Source organism: Lethenteron reissneri, chromosome 44 (assembly GCF_015708825.2).
Source record: "Lethenteron reissneri isolate LAM-NWPU_2019-01 chromosome 44, ASM1570882v1, whole genome shotgun sequence".
Lineage (NCBI taxonomy): Eukaryota > Metazoa > Chordata > Hyperoartia > Petromyzontiformes > Petromyzontidae > Lethenteron > Lethenteron reissneri.
The window spans coordinates 4,225,420-4,245,596 of record NC_083822.1 but is presented as its reverse complement, the minus strand read 5'-3'; the positions used below and the strand labels follow the sequence as shown (position 1 = coordinate 4,245,596).

Sequence of the window (20,177 nt, the reverse complement as noted above, 5' to 3'; positions counted from 1 at the left end):
CGACTTGAAGCTATTACAGAACTTTCGTCTGAGCCTGCCCTTTGAGTGAAACCAATCAACCTGTGGCCTGTATTTGTTTTGATGGGGCACAAATTAAAAAACATAGGGGGCGCGTTTTTTTTTTCATAGTTTGAAGAAGATTTAAATTTCTATCCACTTTAGGACACGACTACAATCTCGACTCGCCTGGACCAATGCCATTGAGCTGCCGCATGTAATAAGCAATCTGGAAGCTCAAGGGCATTGGCTCAAGCAAGTCTGTTTTGACAGCGGATGTCAAAATCGGTTCAGAGTTCGCTTCCATTGAACCGATGCCCCTGACATGATGCACTCCCCAGGATGCTGTGTGGCTGATGAGACGTGTAACAAGATAATGTTATTCTTCACGTGGTGGGGGGGAGAGGTATGGGACAGGGAGTGAATTGTCTGCTTAGCTATTTTGTTGTTTCGATTCTCCACAACAAGACTCAGGATTATTTTATGTTTTGTGTTAACATCTGCTTGAGTCAATCAATTTGTAATGAATGTCTATATGTCCTGGGTATGAATAAAACTATCTGTAAAACTCATGACTGGTTGTGATTTCCTCACCACTCATTTCAGATTTGCCTGCATGTAGGGGTGCTGTCTGTGTGCTGGGTGACCCAAATAGCATGCCCGGGTGACGATATGTTGACTACCTTGCCTGGTATACAGGAAGTCGTGGGTTCGATTCTGACTTCGAGGCCTGTATACTTGGAGTTTGCATGTTCTCCCCGTGGTCGCGTGGATTTTTCTCCGGGTCCTCCGGGTTTTCCCTCCACATTTAGAATCAACGTGCGTTTAGAGCGTTCGGTTGCTATACATTTACACATGATAAGCGACTTTATTGAGCTATCATTGATGGCCAGGACGCTTTTGAAAAACAGCTATATAGAGACTCATCTACTCACGAACAGTCAACTTAAGAACTTTCAGAGATACGAACAAACCTGTCCGTATGTCATGTAGATGCCACATGAAGAACCAGTGGCATCTACATATGCAGAACATAAACAACCAGTGCAATCTACATCTGCAGAACATGAAGAACCAGTGTCATCTACAGGAGATTATACAACTGTTAAAGCCATTCCCCGTGAATTGTGTACATGGCACACAACATGTTTGAAATCGACAGGAGTAAAGTTGGACTGACGACTAAGTCGACGTACGAGCAGAACTCTGGAACCTAACTCGTTCGTAAGTAGTGGAGTCTCTGTATAGTTCAGTGGGCTTTACCTGGTAAAATTGCATTTAAAAAAATGTAAAAAAAAATCAGCGAATACTGGAGCAGGAAGGGAGATAAGTTAGCCTACTATGGACACTGTCGCGCAAATTGTGTACGCAAAGAAATCTTCACGGCTGACCATTCAAGCTGTGCACTCGATGCACTCAATTGGCAGCACTGAGCGAACAGAACATCCGTTGTGGCTCGTGGGTTTTGGGTGGGAAATGAATCCTTGCTCGCCGAAGCAAAACGACAATACTGGGGGTCAACATCGTGGAAGTGACCTTCTGCTCAAAAGGGGCAGTGCACCGGAACCCATCCGTATCGGCAACCTTTAGCCAGTGGTTCAAATTCTACGTTGCTGCGGCAGCGGGCCAGTCTTCTCTATCGACCCCGGGGTGGTGTTGTCTTGCGTTTCATCCATCCCGTCGACACGATGGGTCGAGTCGACCTACGGCCGTGATTTGAACCCCGTAGACTACCGATGGTGAGTCGAGCACTCTAACCGCGGCGCTCACCAAGGTTGTTTAACAGGACGAACTTTAGACACCCCACTGGTTTCTGATGAACCTCGTGACAGCTTCTCGACAGGTGAGTGCACACTCAGGACTTGCGCAGGCTGTGCTGGACAAATTGTCATCAGGGGAGCGTTCCATGCATTTAACGAGCTGTTTGCGATTGGGGCGAGACATGTGGGAGGCTTTTGAATCACAATGCCATTATCTCTTTAGCTCCTCGTTATTTTAGCGGGTAACTGTAAACGGGTGAGCCTGCGTATACAACACAACGTCGTTCATTCATGGAATTGGCCACAGATCTCAGTAGCGGGACCCTCCCGAAACAGAGTGTCGAGAATTGTGGTTCGTGAGTGTGGATGTTACGTCTGGCTGAGTGGAGTAGTACCTAGAGCACTCGAATCACTCAGGCGACCGACGTGGGTTGAACATCGCGGCTGTGGGTCTACTCGCTTCGTCATTGGCCCAGGTCAAAAGCAATTATTTTTCAATGCGGAGTTCACTTTCAAAATGGATTTAAACACTGGACACGAGACATTTAGTCAGTTGCTGGGCAGTGAGGCCGCGTTGTGTCCACAGCTCCATACGTACGGCATGTGTCACGCAGTTCGCTGCATGCTCGTAATCTGTCGGCCGGTACCGCTCTTTCGCAGGGGCTCGCCTGTTCATGAACCTGGCAGGAGAATGAGCACAGACGCGCAAGTTAAGGATAACAGTGGCAGTAATATTCATTCAAGTAATACCATGTATTTACCCAGGAAAGCCTCACCTAGTCTCAATACATTTTCATGAGGGTCCTGCGTTAGGATTTTTTGGCATTTCAATAAACAAGCAAATGATATGACTGGATGCCGATTGATTCAGCAGACATGGCTGGATGCCTCGGAGGGTTCATAATGGCCCATTTCAGACATACTGAGTCAAACCACTGAGATCCTGGCTTCAAGTGTCAAGTTAATTTTGTTTTGTTATCACGGTTGGCAACATACGGTACAAAAGAAGTTCAACGTACATACATACAGGAACAGCATAGGCAGACACACATGCAGAGCGAGACACACACAAAGACACACAGAGCGAGACACACACAAAGACACAGAGCGAGACACACACCAAGGTGTGTCTTTGTGTGTGTCTCTCTCTGCATGTGTGTCTGCCCATGCTGTTTCCGTGTCTGTGTTTAATCATTCACTTTACTTGATGATGGTTGCTTGTGTTGCAACCGAAACGTCGTATTCTATTATTATTTGATTTTATTTTCTACGCGACTTTACCGAAAGAACCAAAGCGTAATTATTGCAGTCACGAAAGCTTCTAAGCTAGTTTGATACATGCAGGACTCAAGCAATGAGGATTTTCAAGAGTGACCTTGATCAACGAAATTCCAAAAGCAAAATAAGTAAAATAAATACAGAGATGAAGCAAATAGAAATCTGAGCCAAAAGCAACTGTGTTACAGGAAAATAAAAACAAATATCGCACAAATATAAATCAAGGTTTCATAATGCATTCCCTGTAGCGCGAGTCAGCTCGGGCAGATTAGTTTTAGACTGACCACAGCACAATTACAATTAAGTTATGGAAATTTGAAACCTATAAAGTGTGACTGTTTTACTAACATGTAAACAGGCAATGTCCAGGTCTCCGCCACCTGTGATTAAACGGTGTTCTCAGGTGTAGTGAGTTGACGGGTCTCAGTCGGGTCACCGGTGACTGCATTTAAGTACAAAAGACCAAAAGAAAATAGTAAAAGTGTATTAATCGCGGACACAAATCGTCCACTCGCCCAGGCGACGGACTGCTCTGCTGGCGTGTTGTGGACAATCGCGTGAAGAACCCTCAAGGCAACGCTAAAGAATGCCAGCGACAGTCAATGCTGATGTATTATTCATGCCAGATTGAATGTTGTCAACAGCATATCACACTTCTCCAAACTAATAATAATTTACACTTGTAATTTAGAAGTACATATGTAATCACTATAAACATTTGTGAATGATTCAGGTCTAATCTGAATGTGGGTGGAAATTCCACAGTCCTATGGTAGAAAGCAGTCTATCCATTAGAACAATGCTGACATTCAACAAAGTGGGGCTCGTGTTATTGATGTCAGATAGACAATAAAGGTTTTGGTGATGATGGTGAAAGTGGTGACCAAGGCGAATAAGATGATGCTGAGGATTGTTGATTGTGCAGATTGTTGATGCTTATGTTGGTGGTGGTGGTAATGATGAGCGGTGGTGTAGCGGTTAGCACGCTGCACTATGAACCCGGCGACCCGGGTTCGATTCCTGCTCACGGCCAACACCAGTGACAATTATTTGAACCGATCCTGGGCCTCCCCTAGATGGACTCAGCCTCAAATGAGTACCTGGTGCGATGTGTAAACATCGCCACTGGGGAGACAAAAGCGGTCGGGCGTGGTGCTGGCCACCCACCCCCTCATGTACCGTTCTGGCCTTCATAGGTGCTCGCTAACAGCACTTGCCTCTACAGTCTGTTCAGGCTATACGGGGGATCTTTGTCTTTGGTGATGATGATAATAATTATAAAAGGATATTTTAGGACGATGATAGTGGTGATCAGCTGGGTGATGATGATGATGATAATTACGATGGCTCGATGCCAAAAATCATCCATTTGATAATGACGACGATAATGACGGTGACGATGATGATGCTGCGCAAAGTCAACCCACCCCTCGTAAGCTCGTGCAATTTCGACCGGGGCATCTCTGCCGCTCGTTAAATAGCCACGCCGTTTTTCACACGGCCAGCCCTGTTGCTCGAACTGGTGCTTCGCCATTGCCCTGCGATAGACGTCGTGCTCTGCATAATTGATGGTGAGTCGCGAGCGACCCGTGGATTGTTCACGTTCCAGCTGTGCGCAGTTCAAATTCCTCTTGCAGCCTCCCGCCACCCTCCCACGAAACATGAATAGAAATAATAACGTTCAGTTATATATTTATAGCGTCGTCTTTCATGCAAATTGAATTTCGCAACCGCTGAGGAACCGCTAACAAGCGGGGAAGGCAGCAGCCGGGCGGTGAGCCGACCCTGCCAACAATTGCCCAAGCTTTACAGCCGCGTACATATTAAGATGTTTTCAGCCAATGTATTTGTGTTTCGGAGGAAACCGGAGCACGCGGAGAAAACTCATGCATAGTGATGGGGGAGAGGGGGGGCATCAGGGACAATTGCTATTAGTCTGCACTTTCCTGAATAGACACGCCTCTTTAAATATTAATGCTCCAGATTAATTCAAGTGCAGTGCCCATCTGTCCCCTACACACATCGAGTCTCTTCTATTCATGAACCGCCAGCTGGATTTTAAAGAGAGCAACCAAAACTTACGAGTGTAGTTTCATTTTTTATTTACAGCGCTTTGAGAGATACTTCAATATGAAAGGTGCTTTAAAAAAATATATGTTTCGATTTAAAGCTTTCATGACTGCAGGGATTCATATTTTTGGTTCTTTCGGTAAAGTCACGTAGAAGGGAAATTATAAAATAATTAAAAATAAAACAAGAAAATTATCACGACGTTTCGATTGCAACACAAGCAATCGTCATCAGGTGTGAAAACCACAGCAAGAAAATTTGAAAAAACCGCCACTTTTTTCCCATTTTATTGTTTAATTTTCATTATTTTATTATTTCCCTTCTACGTGACTCTACCGAAAGAACCAAGAATATAATATATAGGTTATTGTTGGTTTCCAAGTGAAGGTATATTGCGGAGAATGCCAATAATTGGACGGCAGGGTTGGGGAGGCAACTTAAAGTCAAGCGGGGCAGATTTGCATTAAATTTCGATTTAAAGCTTTCGTGACTGCAGGGATTCATCTTCTTGGTTCCTTCAGTAAAGTCACGTAGAAGGGAAATAATAACATAATAAAAATAAAGGATAATAAATAAAACATAATAAAATAATATATATTATTATTTTATTATGTTTTATTTTTCTTATTTTATTATTTCCCACCAAAAGAACCAAGAAGACAGATTTGCATTGTCGACGCGATCATGAAGAGTGGATTGCAACGTGTCTTGAGCATGTGCAGAATGGAAGAAGGGTTTGACCATTGCACGGTCAGCTCGAGGTCACGTGCTCTCAATTGCCACGACAATTTGTGCATCGATTTCCAGGTTTGCTGTTCATTCGTGATGGCGATTAGTAAGGCTACGGTGTCGTCGCAGATACTGTGAAGTTGAACAAAGTCTCCAGTGGAATCTTAGATTACGGCGGTAGCATTACATTGGATGAGGCGATGCCTTTTATTTCCATTTTTAAAAAAACGTGTCCACCAGGCGACGAAAGTACAGGTTCGAATGAGACACGGAAACGTGTGAACAGCAAAACCCCATCAGCATTTCCTGAAGAAGTGCATCGTGTGGTCCTCTGGCATTCAATCACCATCGACATAAATATGAGCACGTGTGACCGACCGAGCAAATGTGTCCGACTGACACCAGCAGCGGTGCAGTGATAGACAGCCGTGGCACCGGTTTCATCCGAGTTAGGACTCGTCAGCACAGTCCAGTATACATTCTCAGCTCGGTGGCTGTGGGGGCGAGGGAGGGGGGAGGAGTCGTTGAGGACGCGAAGAGAAAAGGGGTGGGGGAGGGTATCCCTTTGCAAACCGGGCTCATGCACATTCATGGTGAGTTGTATGATTCATAACGTTCGGTTTTCGTTTACTTGGCGACGAGAGAAAGTCAGAGAGAGGTATCGTTCTCAGGTAACCCTAGATGCCGCTTACGCACAATTGTGAATGGTGGCAGCTGCTGTCGAATTTCCCAGGCCAGATAAGCTGAAATGATGAGCGGGGGGGGGGATGTGTGTCAACGGTGCGGTGAAAAACGGCGAGCTCGGTGAAACAAACGCACTGTTGCAGTGATAACTAGCGAATCCCTTTTAAAACCAGATGGTGCACTCGCTTTTATCAGAACTATGTGTTGATTCGTGAGCGAATAGTTGTTTAACAGTGGCTCCAGGAAACATAGGTATCAATTTCAATTGTTTCATCCTAAGATTTGGTTCCGTTCGAAGACGGTACGGACAGTTTTTTTTTATGTTTGACACAACTTGTGAATTCACTCCAAGGTTCACTCCTAAATGTCAGTCATGGTGTTATTGAACTCTAGTTCACCGTGCCGGTCAGTGCGGGTTGATAAAGGGGAGGCACTGGGCCAGCTCAGAGACACCACTCGCCACTGGTGTTAGACATGGTCGGCATTCCGATGGCTTACTCACATGCATTATGACATCACAATGTCTTTAAGCAGCCACTTTAAATCAGGCTGCAATTATGGTGACGCCCTTTGGAAACGAAAGCCACACTCGGTGAAGGGAACGCCGCACATGCAACCGGGATACCAAGCCGCACGTCCGATTAGCACTGGTAGCTACGTACGGTGCGAAAGAAGTTCAACACACATACATTCAAAGCGCCATACAGATAAATGCAATAATCCATTGCCGTGCCCACCATCTGCTAACCACCTTGCCACCCAAGCCTGCGTCGCCTGGTGATCCCAGGCAATCTCCCGATTACTAACGAGGTTCAACCCACCTGACATCCAATGAGATCAGGCCTTATCTGGGGTGACGAGCCTTTTGCCCGTCCAAGGACGGGTGCTTTGCAGTAAATCTGAAACTTGCAAGCAAGTTTCAGGTTAAGTCACGTAGAATGGAAATAATAAAATAATAACAATAAAACATAATAAAATAATTATCTGTCTTCTCGACAGACCTGTTCTTCACCTGAGGACGGCTGCTTGCGTTGTGGCCGAAACGTCGTGAGAATTATTTTATTATGTTTTATTTTTATTATTTTATTATTTCCCTTCTACGTGACTTTACCGAAAGAACCAAGAAGATGAATCCCTGCAGTCACGAAAGCTTTAAATCGAAATTTAAGTTTCAGGTTATAATCTCTTGTTTATCGTGACCTCCTTTTTTCTTTGACGTCTCAACAGCGTTACGGAGATCACGTGATGACGTGAGGGTTCTGCCTTTGTAGTGAGTTGACGCCGAGGAGGGGGGGGGGCGCCTCGGCCCCCCATGTGGAGTGACGTCAGCCGCTAATTATTATGAATGGGGGGGGGGGGGTGTCCATTTGGAGGACGTCACCTGCTCATGATTTGTAATGAGGGAGGCTGGTCGATGTGGAGTGACGTCACGAGCGTTAAGGACATCCCTGGGTGATTATAGTAGGCATTAGGTAATTGGCAAGAGCGCGTTTTCCCTAACACATAAACACATTGTTAAACAACATGACGCCAGTTTGTTCGCATGACGTGGCTTCTGGTGGGAATCGAACCGCGTCCTCGCTCGGTGCTGCGACTAGGAGCATCCTGTGCAGTTATTGTTCCCTAGTCCAGTGAATTCGGACTCGGAAGAGACTGACGTTGTACATTTCATGCACAGCCACACAACTCAGAGGCATTGATTTTTGCCGCCAAGTCACTCCCCGGTGCAGACTGTTTTACCGAGATGTCAGCAGCAAATGGATTGGACGAATGTGATTATCCCAGTGTGTGTATTTCAGACACTTTTATAGCCCGGTCGAAGAAATCGTAAATCAACAGAATGCTATGGGTTATGTTTGCCAATGAACACATTCACTTTGTTAAACAGAATGCATCACATTCGACATCCTATCCCTGTACTGCAGTGATGAGAGGTGGGGTGTGGCCAGTAGATGGAAGTACAGCAAGTAAGTTTCTGAACTGTGATTTATTTATTCATGTTACCTGCTCAGTCCACGCATGGATCTACATTACCCCTGGCATAAAAATGTGGAATTCTAAGCCACCAAACACTAATTTGAGCACAGTATGACATTGCCAAGTCAACCAGCGAGTTGCGCTGTGACTATGAATGGTGACTCACAGCCACAATGGATGCGATTTTGACTTAACTCATCATCTACTTTGTGGAAAACCAACAACAATCATGTTATCGATGCACTGACCCAAACCATGTAAATGTGGAATCTCCACTCTGTCAACGGTGTTGAGCAACACCCGATGAGCTCGTTTGAACAGGAAGACACCGTGAGCATGTGTGAATTAAAAACTCAGTTTTTGAAAATGCAATGCCCGACAAAGAAGTAACACAGATTAAAATCCCTAACGCAGCCATTGTTACGCTCATACCGCATACATCAATCCGCATGAGAATCAATCATTTTGCATTCACGTTTCACTGCACGCAACGTATAATGGAATCTCGTGACCTGCCACTATAAGGCCGCCACTTTCACCGCAATGGAGACAAAATAAATAATATTTAAAAATACTTTTTTTTTTTTAAACAGGCTTTAATGAAATGTACCGTACGAGTAATGGAAGTGGCCCTGAGGCTTGCCACAACGTAAGGGACCGTGCGTGGTCAATTACAGCCAACGTCAGTTGAGCGTGGACAATTAGACCCAAGCCGAAACATAAGATATAAAAAAGATGGTTTAAAATATTTCTTTTATTTTAATGATAGAATATAGTATTGTCATCAGTATGACATAAGTATACCAAGTTTGCAGTCGACAGCACATTGGGAAGTGGGTTAAAATTGAGTTACAAGATTTGAGGATACGACAACAACAACAGAAAAGCGTGTTAAAAAAAGGAGCGAACGTTCGAACTTGCAACGCTGCCCCGAGGGAGCGCCTTGGGGGATGTGTAGTGGGGGGCAGTGAATGGTGACACCGTCGGTCGTGAGCGGAGGCGACAGCGCGGGCTGATAGATACGCGCCGCACAATGGGAACGGCTGAGCAGAAACACAGAGACGACCGACACGATCGGTGGTAACGTGATCCGTTGGCGTGTGTCGCGTGGTTTTGTGCCGGGTTTTTTTCTTCTTCAAGCACTGTTATTGCTCAGCAAACAGGCATTTGAGCAGCTTAAATCAACAGGCTGAACCAGCTGCATGATTAAAATCATGTTGTCATCAGCAACCTTACACACTCACATGCTCAGAGACAAAACATTTGACAGATCCTCCCACGTACAGCTCCGTATACGCTTTTGTGACATTAGTGAGCACCTTAGGAAGCCAGAATCACGCCCGGCCGCCTTTATCTCCCCAATGGTGATCAAGGGGAATTGATAAAAGGGGAAGCCCTGCATCAGTTTTGATGAATGCCGATGACTTCACCAGGGCGTTTGTACGAAGCTAAATGCAGAGGGCCACGTGAAGTGTCGAAGGTTCGCTGGCAGGATGTCACGGGACACACCCAGGTGTTATGTGCTGCCTACAGTACCAACTTGCTGTATTTTAGACGCCTCGTGCTCCACTTGTGAGCATTGCTGTTGTTGGAGGGCAACTGCCTCCAACTGCACAGTAGCGTTTTTTTTACAAGCCTCCTCAACAGAAGGTGATCTCAACAAATCCAATCAGCTCCACATCCTTCTGTACCACATAAGCCCATCTTCTCTCCATGTTTTAGCCACCTCTATCCAGCCAAACTGAAGCTGCTGGGCATGCGGTGTGGTTGGATATGCGAGCTACATGACCCACCCAAAGCAGACTCGCGTTGCCTGAGGAGCTCACTGATTGGTCTGTGTCCAGATGTGTCAAGGTTCTGCGAGTTCCTCACACACTCCAGTCTGGTGAAACCCAGAATGGATTGCAGACAGGCCAGTCTGAATGTTTCAAACTGGTGCGGATATTCCTTTGAAGGGGTTAATGTTCACAAGCATCGAGAAGAGAATGCATAATCATGGGTGAGAAGACCCAGAACTTTGTATGAAGCTGCCAAATTGGATATAGCATAAGCACATTGTCCAAGTATGGAAACTCCTCCACGATTTCCACAAATGCCCCATCATGACATAAAATACCCAGGTAGGTGCTTTGCCCATAACTTCCAAATCCTTCTCAGAGTGACCAGCAATTACCAGATCATCAGCATAGATAACATGTTTGAGCAATAGGGAGCCATCCCTTGACCACACCGAGGCATTGATCAGCTCCCCAACACGTTCCTTTCGAGTGGGCAGGTAGGAACTTGGTTGGACAGCGCATTCGTGCACGACAGACAAATAATCCTTGGTGGGCAGTGTGGAACCTGTTGTTCCTACCTTTATTATTGTATCTGTGCCAGATGGGGCTCCTCCAGTGCAGCCATGGAAAGTTTCTTGAACAATGTGGTAACAAAAACATGTTAACTAGTGTCGGGGCCAGATGACATTCCTGTTGCACCTCAAGGTGAACAGGAAACAGCTCTGACTCCCCGCCACGCAGGATTATTCAGGACTGCCCACCATCATGAAGGTCCTTAATAGTTGTAGGCAGAGGGGCAGGGACCCTGAAAGTATAAAGAATAGCCCAAAGCCTTCACCTATTGATGGTATTATGGGTACATACACATAAACAAAAAAAAATATGCACCCACAGCCACAAATACAAAAAATTAACCCATAAAAACAAAGTTTTTCACTATAAATCCTTTATATGCGTGGCGGCTAGAGTCCTCTCGTCCTCTGGCTTGAGATGGCTGCCACCTATGGGTCAGATGATTGCCTGCCACCATTAAGCAATTGGTAATTAAATATTTAAAAAATCCTAAAAAGTGTAAAATTTTGGAAAAAAACATTTCACGAAAATAAATTGTCACGCACAACGAGTCTGTGTGCAAAATGTCAGCTCGATTGGATCACGGGAAGTGGGTTAAAAAACGACCGAAAGATTTGCACGGTCGTAAGCGCACAAGCAAGCAAGCAAGTGAACTTAATATAAAGGATTTAAAAAGGCAAACACACACACACACAGAAACACAAACAAAATGTTCGTAAAACATGACTGGCTTCTTCATACTGTGATAGTAACACCACGTTGCGAGAAAGGACCTAGTGATAGTGCAAATAGTTTTGAAGATAAAATCTAGGTGGAGATATATTCAAGTGAGATTCCTTTATCCTGCATAGATGATTGTGTGTCGTTAGCGAGCACACAAAATGTGGGTCATGCTAGTATTCGTTTACTTAATTTATTTTAATTATAAGTTTAGGGAAACAGCAACTCGAGGTTGGAATTAAATACGCTTAGTAAGTAAAGAGAGACAATCCATACGACTGGATTGGAGCGCCCTGGATGACTGCACGGCACAGTGCCGTAATCCACAGTGTGCGCACCCCTTGTGGATTAGCAGAGCGGTTACGACCCAGCTCCAACCTGGAATCTGGTGGACACTACATAACACGAATACCCGCCATTCGCCACGAGGTGACGGCAATGTCACCACGGCGCCTGTGCCAGGCCAGGTGCACTTAGAGCCCACGTGAAGTGTCGAAGGCTCGCTGACAGGTCACGGGACAGACCCAGGTGCCATGGTTTGGCTGACGGAGATGACTGGCAGATGCACCAGCTGTACCCCATACTGTGCCAATTTGCTGTGTTTTATCCACCTGGTGCTCCTCTGCCCTCAATTATTGTTGGAAAGTGACTGTCTCCAACTGCCCAGTAACGTCATTCACGAGCCTCCTCCACACACAGCTACACATATCCGCCGTGTAGCCTTATAGACTGGGAGCAGGACACCTGTTAAGAACGAGCTCCTATTAAAGTTCAGACTCACAATGAGCCTTATCTCCCAAACGCTCATTGATGCTCACCAGGACTCCAAGTACTCGTTCTATTCTACTCTTGTGTATGGTGGCAGCAATATGTTGGGGAGCTCGGTGTCAATGTCGAGGTCTGCTGCTAGCCATTGGGAGGGGGCTTCAAGAGAGAGAGAGAGTTCGTGTAGTTTTTACTATTCCACCTCCATTGAAGAAGTGCAGACTTGAGTGGTTTACTAAATGTATGGTCCATAGTTCGGGTCGCATCGCCACAATCGCTCTGCTGTGGCTTGTCGTTTATATTCCACTCATAAAGATGTTCTCATCAGCCTGATGATTTTCTGATGCGGCTGACGACACACTGGTGTCTTCAAGGAATGTACTCATTTAAGGCTGAGTAGACATTGGTGGAAACACGGGCCCTGGTATAGATCAATGACGTTTCCTGTCCAGGAATTTTACTTTTGGTCGCAGTATATAGGGTCATTGCAAGAACAAACAATATCGCTCCTAAAACGCACACACTTCAACGTATAATAATGTGCTGTAGGTTAAATTATTTAAGAAATACTTGTTTCTGTATGTTGACGACTCGATCCAAACGCAGTTATTTCCGACGCCAGTTTGAAGCTTCAATAATGGGCAAAACACACGACTCTAATCAACCAGAGCACGCAGTTGATTCACTTAAGAATGCCTCGACTTACGACAGAGTTCGTATATATTTATTTTCAGGTTATAGGCAAGAGATTTAGGCTGACCCTGTCCTATATGTGACACCAATCAAACTCCACCGCTGTATTTCGTTGGTGACCAATTTGAAAGAGTTTAGTTTGTGAATTTCGCTAGTTCTAACAATCGACTCCACGCGTAACCAAATGTTACCTTACTCGCCCTTACAGAAAATAATCAGAATTACGTCACTGAAGTTCGTCCACGTAAAATAGGTCGTGATGGAAGACGACGGAGTGAACGGTGCAAACTGGTCAGCGTTACTACCCGGTGAACTTGGCAACCCGAGTTCGATTCCCGTGCCCACGGCTCACATCAGTGGCGAGCGATATCTGAAGAGGTCTCGGGGCACCCCACCCGCCTCGGCAACCAACACTGACCAGTGTGGTGAAGTATGGATAAACAATGACCCACGATTGATTGAACAGGCGTGGAGAGGTCTTCATCCAGCAGTGGAGAGACAAACTGTGAATTAGTACTAAAAATAGGGGGGATTGCATTTGACGAAAGGTGCTTCTGCATGAAGTAAACCGGTGTAATACTTTGTACACATTATCTAATGTTTAATTTAAATCAGTTGACTGTGCGATAGTGCCTCTATTTCATTAAATATAATCATCGTTGCACCTGGTCGGTAATATGAGTACCACCTGATGGAAAAATCGATGGTGATTGCTGTGTTCAGAAAACACGTGGCCACGCCACAGACAAGTGGAACGTCTCACCGCTGGTTCCGGACCCAGGACAATTCGGATCCATTATCTAATATATATTAGATCAGAATCATTTGCCTGTGTGCTCATTTGAATATATCCGGTATATACACAAACGCGTATGCGTACACACACACACACAAGACGATCATATCCCCGTCATAGGCTTAACAGAGTGTTGGGGGTGGGTGGCCAGCACCACGCCCGACCCTCTTTGTATTTCCAGTGCTGACGAGTACACACCACACCAGCCTTGATCGACCAAGGGGAGTCCCAGGACCGGTACATTCAGATACCAGTCGCCACTGAGATTAGCCGTCGCCAGGAATTGAACTCAGGCTAACCACGTTCGTAATAGATTGCGCTAACCACTGCGCCACCGCTCCCCACACAAAGATTGCCCGTGTAGCCTTAACAGACTGTTGGGGCAAGTGCTGTAAGCGAGCGCCTATGAAGGCCGGCACGGCACACGAAGGGGTGGATGGTCAGCACCACGCCCGGCCGCCTTTGTCTCCCCAGTGGCGATGTTTATACAGCGCTACAGGTACTCATTTGACGCCGAGTCGATTTAGGGGAGTCAAGGGACCGGTGCAAATAATCGTCACCGGCGTTGGCCGTGAGCGGGAATCGAACTCGGATCGCCGGGTTCATAGCGCAGCGCGCTAACCGCTGCGCCACCGCTCCCCGCACAAAACGCACACACACACAAACACGTGTATGTGTGTATTTGCATGTGCGCACACAATGTACACGGTCACATACAGTGCACGCGTGACTATCCCATACGCCAGACGCACCCGTGGATTCGCTCCCTGCTGGCACAGCGAGAGAACGACTTGAACGAGGTCGTGGAGCGAGCATGGAAGGCATCACACACGACACACGCGAGACCCGGCGTCGCCTCGTCTCCCACCTGGCGATGTGGCTCCTGGTCTCGCCTCGTCGCCCGCACATGCAGCCTGCGTGGGTCTTCATCTTTGTGTCGCGAACGGCCCGGGGGGGGTGGTGTGTGGGGGGACACACACAGCAGAATGACGAGGATGATGTGGGTGTCTGAATGAATGAGGAGGGAAATATGGAGGTGGATTGTGGTGGGTACAATGTGGACACGCTGGCTGCGTGGGAGGGAGAGTGGAGAAACAGGGAGGAGATGTCTTGTCCCTCCCTCTCTCTCTTCCTCCGTCTCTCGTTCCCTTCTGCCTCTCCCTCTCTCTCTCCCCCTCCTACCCCACCCCTTGCCCTCTCTCTCCCGCCCCCTCTTATCTCTCCAGCGCGCACACGCCGTCTCTGTTGCCACAGAGCGGAGAGCTGGCGAAGTGCGGATGGCTGCAAGGAGGCACGCTCACACCCACCCACACACTCGCCACGCGCTCCCATTAGTAGCCCACGCACAATGATCTATCCGCGCTCGCCAATGCACAGCCACGCAGACAGACCCCCCCCCCCCCCCGCACATTCACCCAGAACAACAAAACGCCGCTCACCGATCAATGGCGTTGACGTCACCGCGGCGCTTGTGCCAAGCTAGGTGCACATTATTCATCCCACGCGTGCGCACTCGGATCACTCAGCCGCTCGCCCGCTCACCCGCTCACCCGCTCGCTCACCCGCCCGCTCACCTGCCCGCCCGCTCACCCGCTCACTCATCCACCCGCTCACTCACCCACTCGCTCACCCGCTCACCCGCTCACTCGCTCACTCCCTCATTCACCCACCCGCTCACTCACTCACCCACCCGCTCACTCACCCGCTCACCCACCCGCTCACTCACCCGCTCACTCTCCCACTCACTCACTCACCCGCTCACAACCGCCGGTTTCCCCGCTGACCGTGATTGTCGCCACAGCTCTTGTGCCGGGCTGGGTGCGCTTTGAGGCCGCGCGAAATGCGGATGGCTCACGGGCAGATCGCGGGGCGTGCTCGGGTGTACCGTGTTCACTTACGGAGGTAAATTGTGGACTGTATCACCATCATCATCATCGCGGGGCTCCTCTGCCCGTTGTTGTAAACGTCGCTCCGCCGTTCTCCTCTGTAGCTGGAGCAAGTGACTGCCTCCTGCTGTCCAGTAGACATCGTCGCGAGCCTCCACATCCTTCTGTGCCGCATCAGCCCATCTATCCAGCCCGTGCCGCGCCCGTTCAGCCTACTCCGGACAAATACGTTGACTGTTGGTACTGTGTCCAGAGCTTTCCAGAATCTGTGAGCTCACACAAGCCAGTCCCGGCAAACCCCAGGATTGATCGTAGGCAGGCCAGCCTGATTGTTTCAATCCGGCGCAGAAGTTCATTCAAAGGGCTGCACGTATCGCAAGCGTAGAGAAGGGAGGGGGGCATAATTACGGCAGAGAAGGCTAAGAGCTTTCATATGGAGGGACCTGCCAGGCAGCTTTGCCGCAGCCGATGAAAATATAGCGCACACAAAGACAAAGATCATCCGCTTTATCCTGAATATTCTGTTGGGGCAAGCACATATGAAAGCCGGCACGATACACGAGGGGGCGGGGGACGACTACCACCCACATTGTCCTAACATGCGCCCAGCCTCCTATACCCACCCACGTGCGTTCACCTGCCCAGGCACACTCATTCACCCACGGCTCAATCATTCTCACACACACACCCTAGCGCACGTAAGTACGAAATAGGTGTAAATTAAATAAACTACTTAAAAATGTTTTTTAAACAACGGTTTTATTAACAAGTTAGTTTAACTCGCGGTCGAGAAGTACGTCAATGACGCGGCTCCTGCTCCCACATCAACGCTAACTTGAATTGATTGATTACTTCCGCAACTGGTTCAAACGGAGCAGGCGATTCGAGAGTTTAGGGACCGCGGCGTTTTTGACCTACACAAATATATATATAAATAATAAGGCGTCCATACAAAATGTAAATTGCTTTAAAGTAGCGAATTAATTGATTAATTGATGCCGATTTTTGATAGGGGTGTGCATTACCACCGGATCTGGGTACGTGTGCAAAATTTGGAATTGATTGGACAACGGGAAGTGGACTACATTTTGATTACAAGATTTGACCACGACAAACACAGGAGTCAAGTTAAGTAAAACCGTTGAAAAATATATAAAAGTACGTCATTATACCCACCGGTGGATATAAACAATACAATGTCATGAATTCAAGATGTGGTATTCTGGTGGATTTTTTCCACGTGTGCTTCGCTACAGGGTACCGATGTATGCAATGGAGAGGCGGCGTGGTGAGTGCGTGGGAGACAGGGGTGGTGTTTGTGCATGGAGCTGAGTGGACCTGCTGAAGGCTGGTACCGGCGGTGTCAAGATCCGCCCCGATGGAGGAGGTTCGTGAAGGACGCTACTGGTCAAGTTGGAGGCAGTCGCCCTCCAACAACAACGGACAGCAGAGGAGCGACGCCCACAACAATGAGCGGAACGCCGGGTGTATAAATGTATCAAGTTGGCACAGTAGGTGGCACAGCTGGTGTATCTGCCAGTCATCTCAGTCAACCCATGGCACCTGCTGGGTCTGTCCCGTAATCTCCTGTCAGCGAGCCTTCGACACTTCACGTGGCCTCAAAGTGCACCTGGTCTGACACAGGCGCCGTGGTGACCTCACCACCACTTAGTGGCGGGTGTTGTTGTTGGGCACGCGTGGGAGAGACGGCGTGATGACGATGGCAAAAACAACCCCCCACCTTCTCTAGGTGTGTCAGATGGCAACACAGGTGTGTGATGTGAGCAATGTCACTGGGGGCGGGGGGGAGCTGATGTGAATTAGCCCGTTAGCTTCATGATGGTGCTCGAATCCGCTTCAGTGGCAAATGGGAACCCAAAATAGATGAGAAATATTATTTGGGTCCCTGAGCGCCGGTAAATCACGAGCGCGTATAATTATTAGTTTCGTGTTGCAGCTCTTATCGATTTAACGTGACATGCAGATCCATAACCAGGTTTGGAAATTAAACAGCCAAGATATTAATTAATGATCTTGGTGAGTTCTGAATGATAACACTGGTCTACAACCAAAATGTGGTCCAACTTTACTAATTCTGGGTCACTGAGAATGAAAATGATGCTTAAAATTGTTGATTTCCTCTCGTTTTAAAGATATGCTACTGGATCAGTATATACGACCTTTGACTTGGGAATGGCGTAGGATAAGTGAGTTTTAAAGGGAATTGATCTCAACTTAAACCAGAAATGACTAAAATGCATTTTGACTGGATCTATGAATACATCTATGACTGGGTTTGGAAGGTATTTGATTTTTTAGCAAAACAATGAATGATGCATTCTGAACCTGGTTTTGCATCATACATGATATCAATTGCATCATGTTATTCCTAAAAGTCATGGATGATGCAATCATAACTAGGCTTACATCCTTCTGCTGAACAAATTGCCTTATATCAGCTCTAGAAATCATACAGTGTCGTGCTCTCTTATTTGTCAGTGTTTGATTTTGCAAAGGGACACATTTCTGTTTTGCCAATGTTAGCAGAGATGCCTCGTATGTGTGTGAACAAAGCAGATAACTTCTGCTTTGTTTGTGGTGAAGTGACTTTGGTATCACAAAAGTGCAGTATAATCACTATGGTTAAGAAAGCCTATCACCTTAATTTTGGCTGCAAAACTGGAGATCAGGACAAGATGTAGGTCCCACACATATGCTGCAACACTTGTGCAACAACTCTTCGCCAGTGGTTGAACAGGAAATATAAATCTGTGCCTTTTTGCAGTGCCAATGATTTGGAGAGAGCCTACAGGTCATATCAGTAATTGTTACTTCTGCATGGCACCTCCAGTTGGGAAAGGTGTGTCAAAGAAGAAAAAGTGGACTGTGCATTATCCAAACATTCCATCAGATATACGCCCAGTACCCCACGGAGAAGGACTGTTGGTTCCTGATGCACCAGAATAATTCTCACTTGAATCATGCGAGGAAGAGGATGAAACTTCTGGTCCTGAACCATCAAGGTCACATGACCCAGATTTTCTCCCATCCTCTCTGAACCACACCTCATAACACAAGGTCAACTGAAAGACCTTTTCAGGGATTTGGAACTACCCAAGAGTAAGGCAGAGCTGTTGGGCTCCAGACTGCAGCAGTGGAATTTCCTGGCAGGTGATGTTAGGATGTCCATGTTCTGTGACCGTCAAAAGTAAATTGTCCCATTTCTCTTCATGGAAGGTGATCTTGTAGCCTGCAACAACATCGATGGTGTGATGGCAGCCCTCAACATCGTTCATTATCCAGATGAGTGGAGACTGTTCATTGATTCACCGAAGATGAGTCTGCATAATGGCAATGTTTTGCCATCAATTCCAGTTGGTCATGCAGTCCATATGAAGGAAACCTATGACAACATGAAACAACTTTTCAGGTGCATAAACTATGACCAACATTAGTGGCAGCTTTGTGACGATTTGAAGGTTATTCCTCTCTTGCTTAGTCTGCAGACTGGATACACAAAGTACTGCTGTTTTCTCTGCGAATGGGATAGTCGTGCGAAAGATTACCACTACGTCAAGATAGATTGGCCACTCTGACAGTCATGGGAGCCTGGGAGGAAAAGTGTTCAGCATCCACCACTTGTTGAATCAAGGAAATTTTTGTTACCACCCTTACACATCAAGCTGGGTCTGATGAGGAACACAAGTAGCTTTCTAGTACCTCCGTGGAAAATTTCCAAGATTAAGTGAAGCTAAGATAAAGGAAGGTGTCTTTGTTGGTCTTCAGATTCGTGAACTTCTTCGAGATGATGCATTTGACAGTGTGTGGCAAGAAAAAGACGGCATGGAAAGCCTTACAGTTAGTGGCAACAAATTTTCTCGGAAACAACAAGGCAGAAAACTACAGGGAGTGGGTGGAAAACCTCCTCAAGGCATACAAAAGCCTTGGTTGCAACATGTCACTAAAGATACATTTTTTTGCACTCTTATCTAGATGTTTTCCCACCGAACTGCGGAGCAGTAAGTGACGAGCATGGCGAGTGATGTCACCAGGACATTGCAACAATGGAGAAACGCTCTCAGGGCAAATGGAGCCCATCAATGCTTGCAGACTATTGCTGGACAGTGACAAGAAATGCTCTATTTAATGAATACAAGAAACAAGCCAAGAAGCGCCGAGTCAACACTAAATGAGGACTAAACTACACACTTATATATATGTACTGACATCACTGGATGTCACCATGCTGGCGGTGCAGTACCGGCCCTAGAGGGGCACGGTGTAGGATGAGTAACAGCGCTGGATGGCACCATGCTGTAAGTGCAGTGCCGGCCCTACAGGACACTGTGTGTGGGTGCCGACTTAAGGGGAAGGTTGTGTGAGGCCATGGCATTCTGCTTGGCCTGGGAGGACACTTGAACGGATTTGAAAGACAGGGTTGCCCCCAAGAGGGGGCTATGGAGGTCACGTG

General features: G+C 47.0%; 1 protein-coding gene across 3 annotated transcripts in view; it reads right to left on the bottom strand.

Annotated features, from left to right (window-relative positions):
- LOC133353688 (monocyte to macrophage differentiation factor 2-like) overlaps positions 1-15,850 on the bottom strand; it is a 31,026-nt gene extending 15,176 nt beyond the window's left edge. The window contains exons 1-2 of one of the 3 annotated variants that reach the window (XM_061570125.1): positions 15,719-15,850; positions 2,356-2,437 (exon numbers count right to left, since the gene is read on the bottom strand). In XM_061570125.1, the coding sequence (XP_061426109.1) occupies positions 2,356-2,433 (78 nt within the window). In that variant the 5' untranslated portion in view covers positions 2,434-2,437; positions 15,719-15,850. Of the gene's footprint in view, positions 1-2,355; positions 2,438-14,572; positions 14,664-14,688; positions 14,977-15,718 lie in introns of those variants that run through there. The other 2 variants (XM_061570124.1, XM_061570126.1) reach the window with 2 other exon arrangements.
- Positions 15,851-20,177: the final 4,327 nt, after the last annotated feature.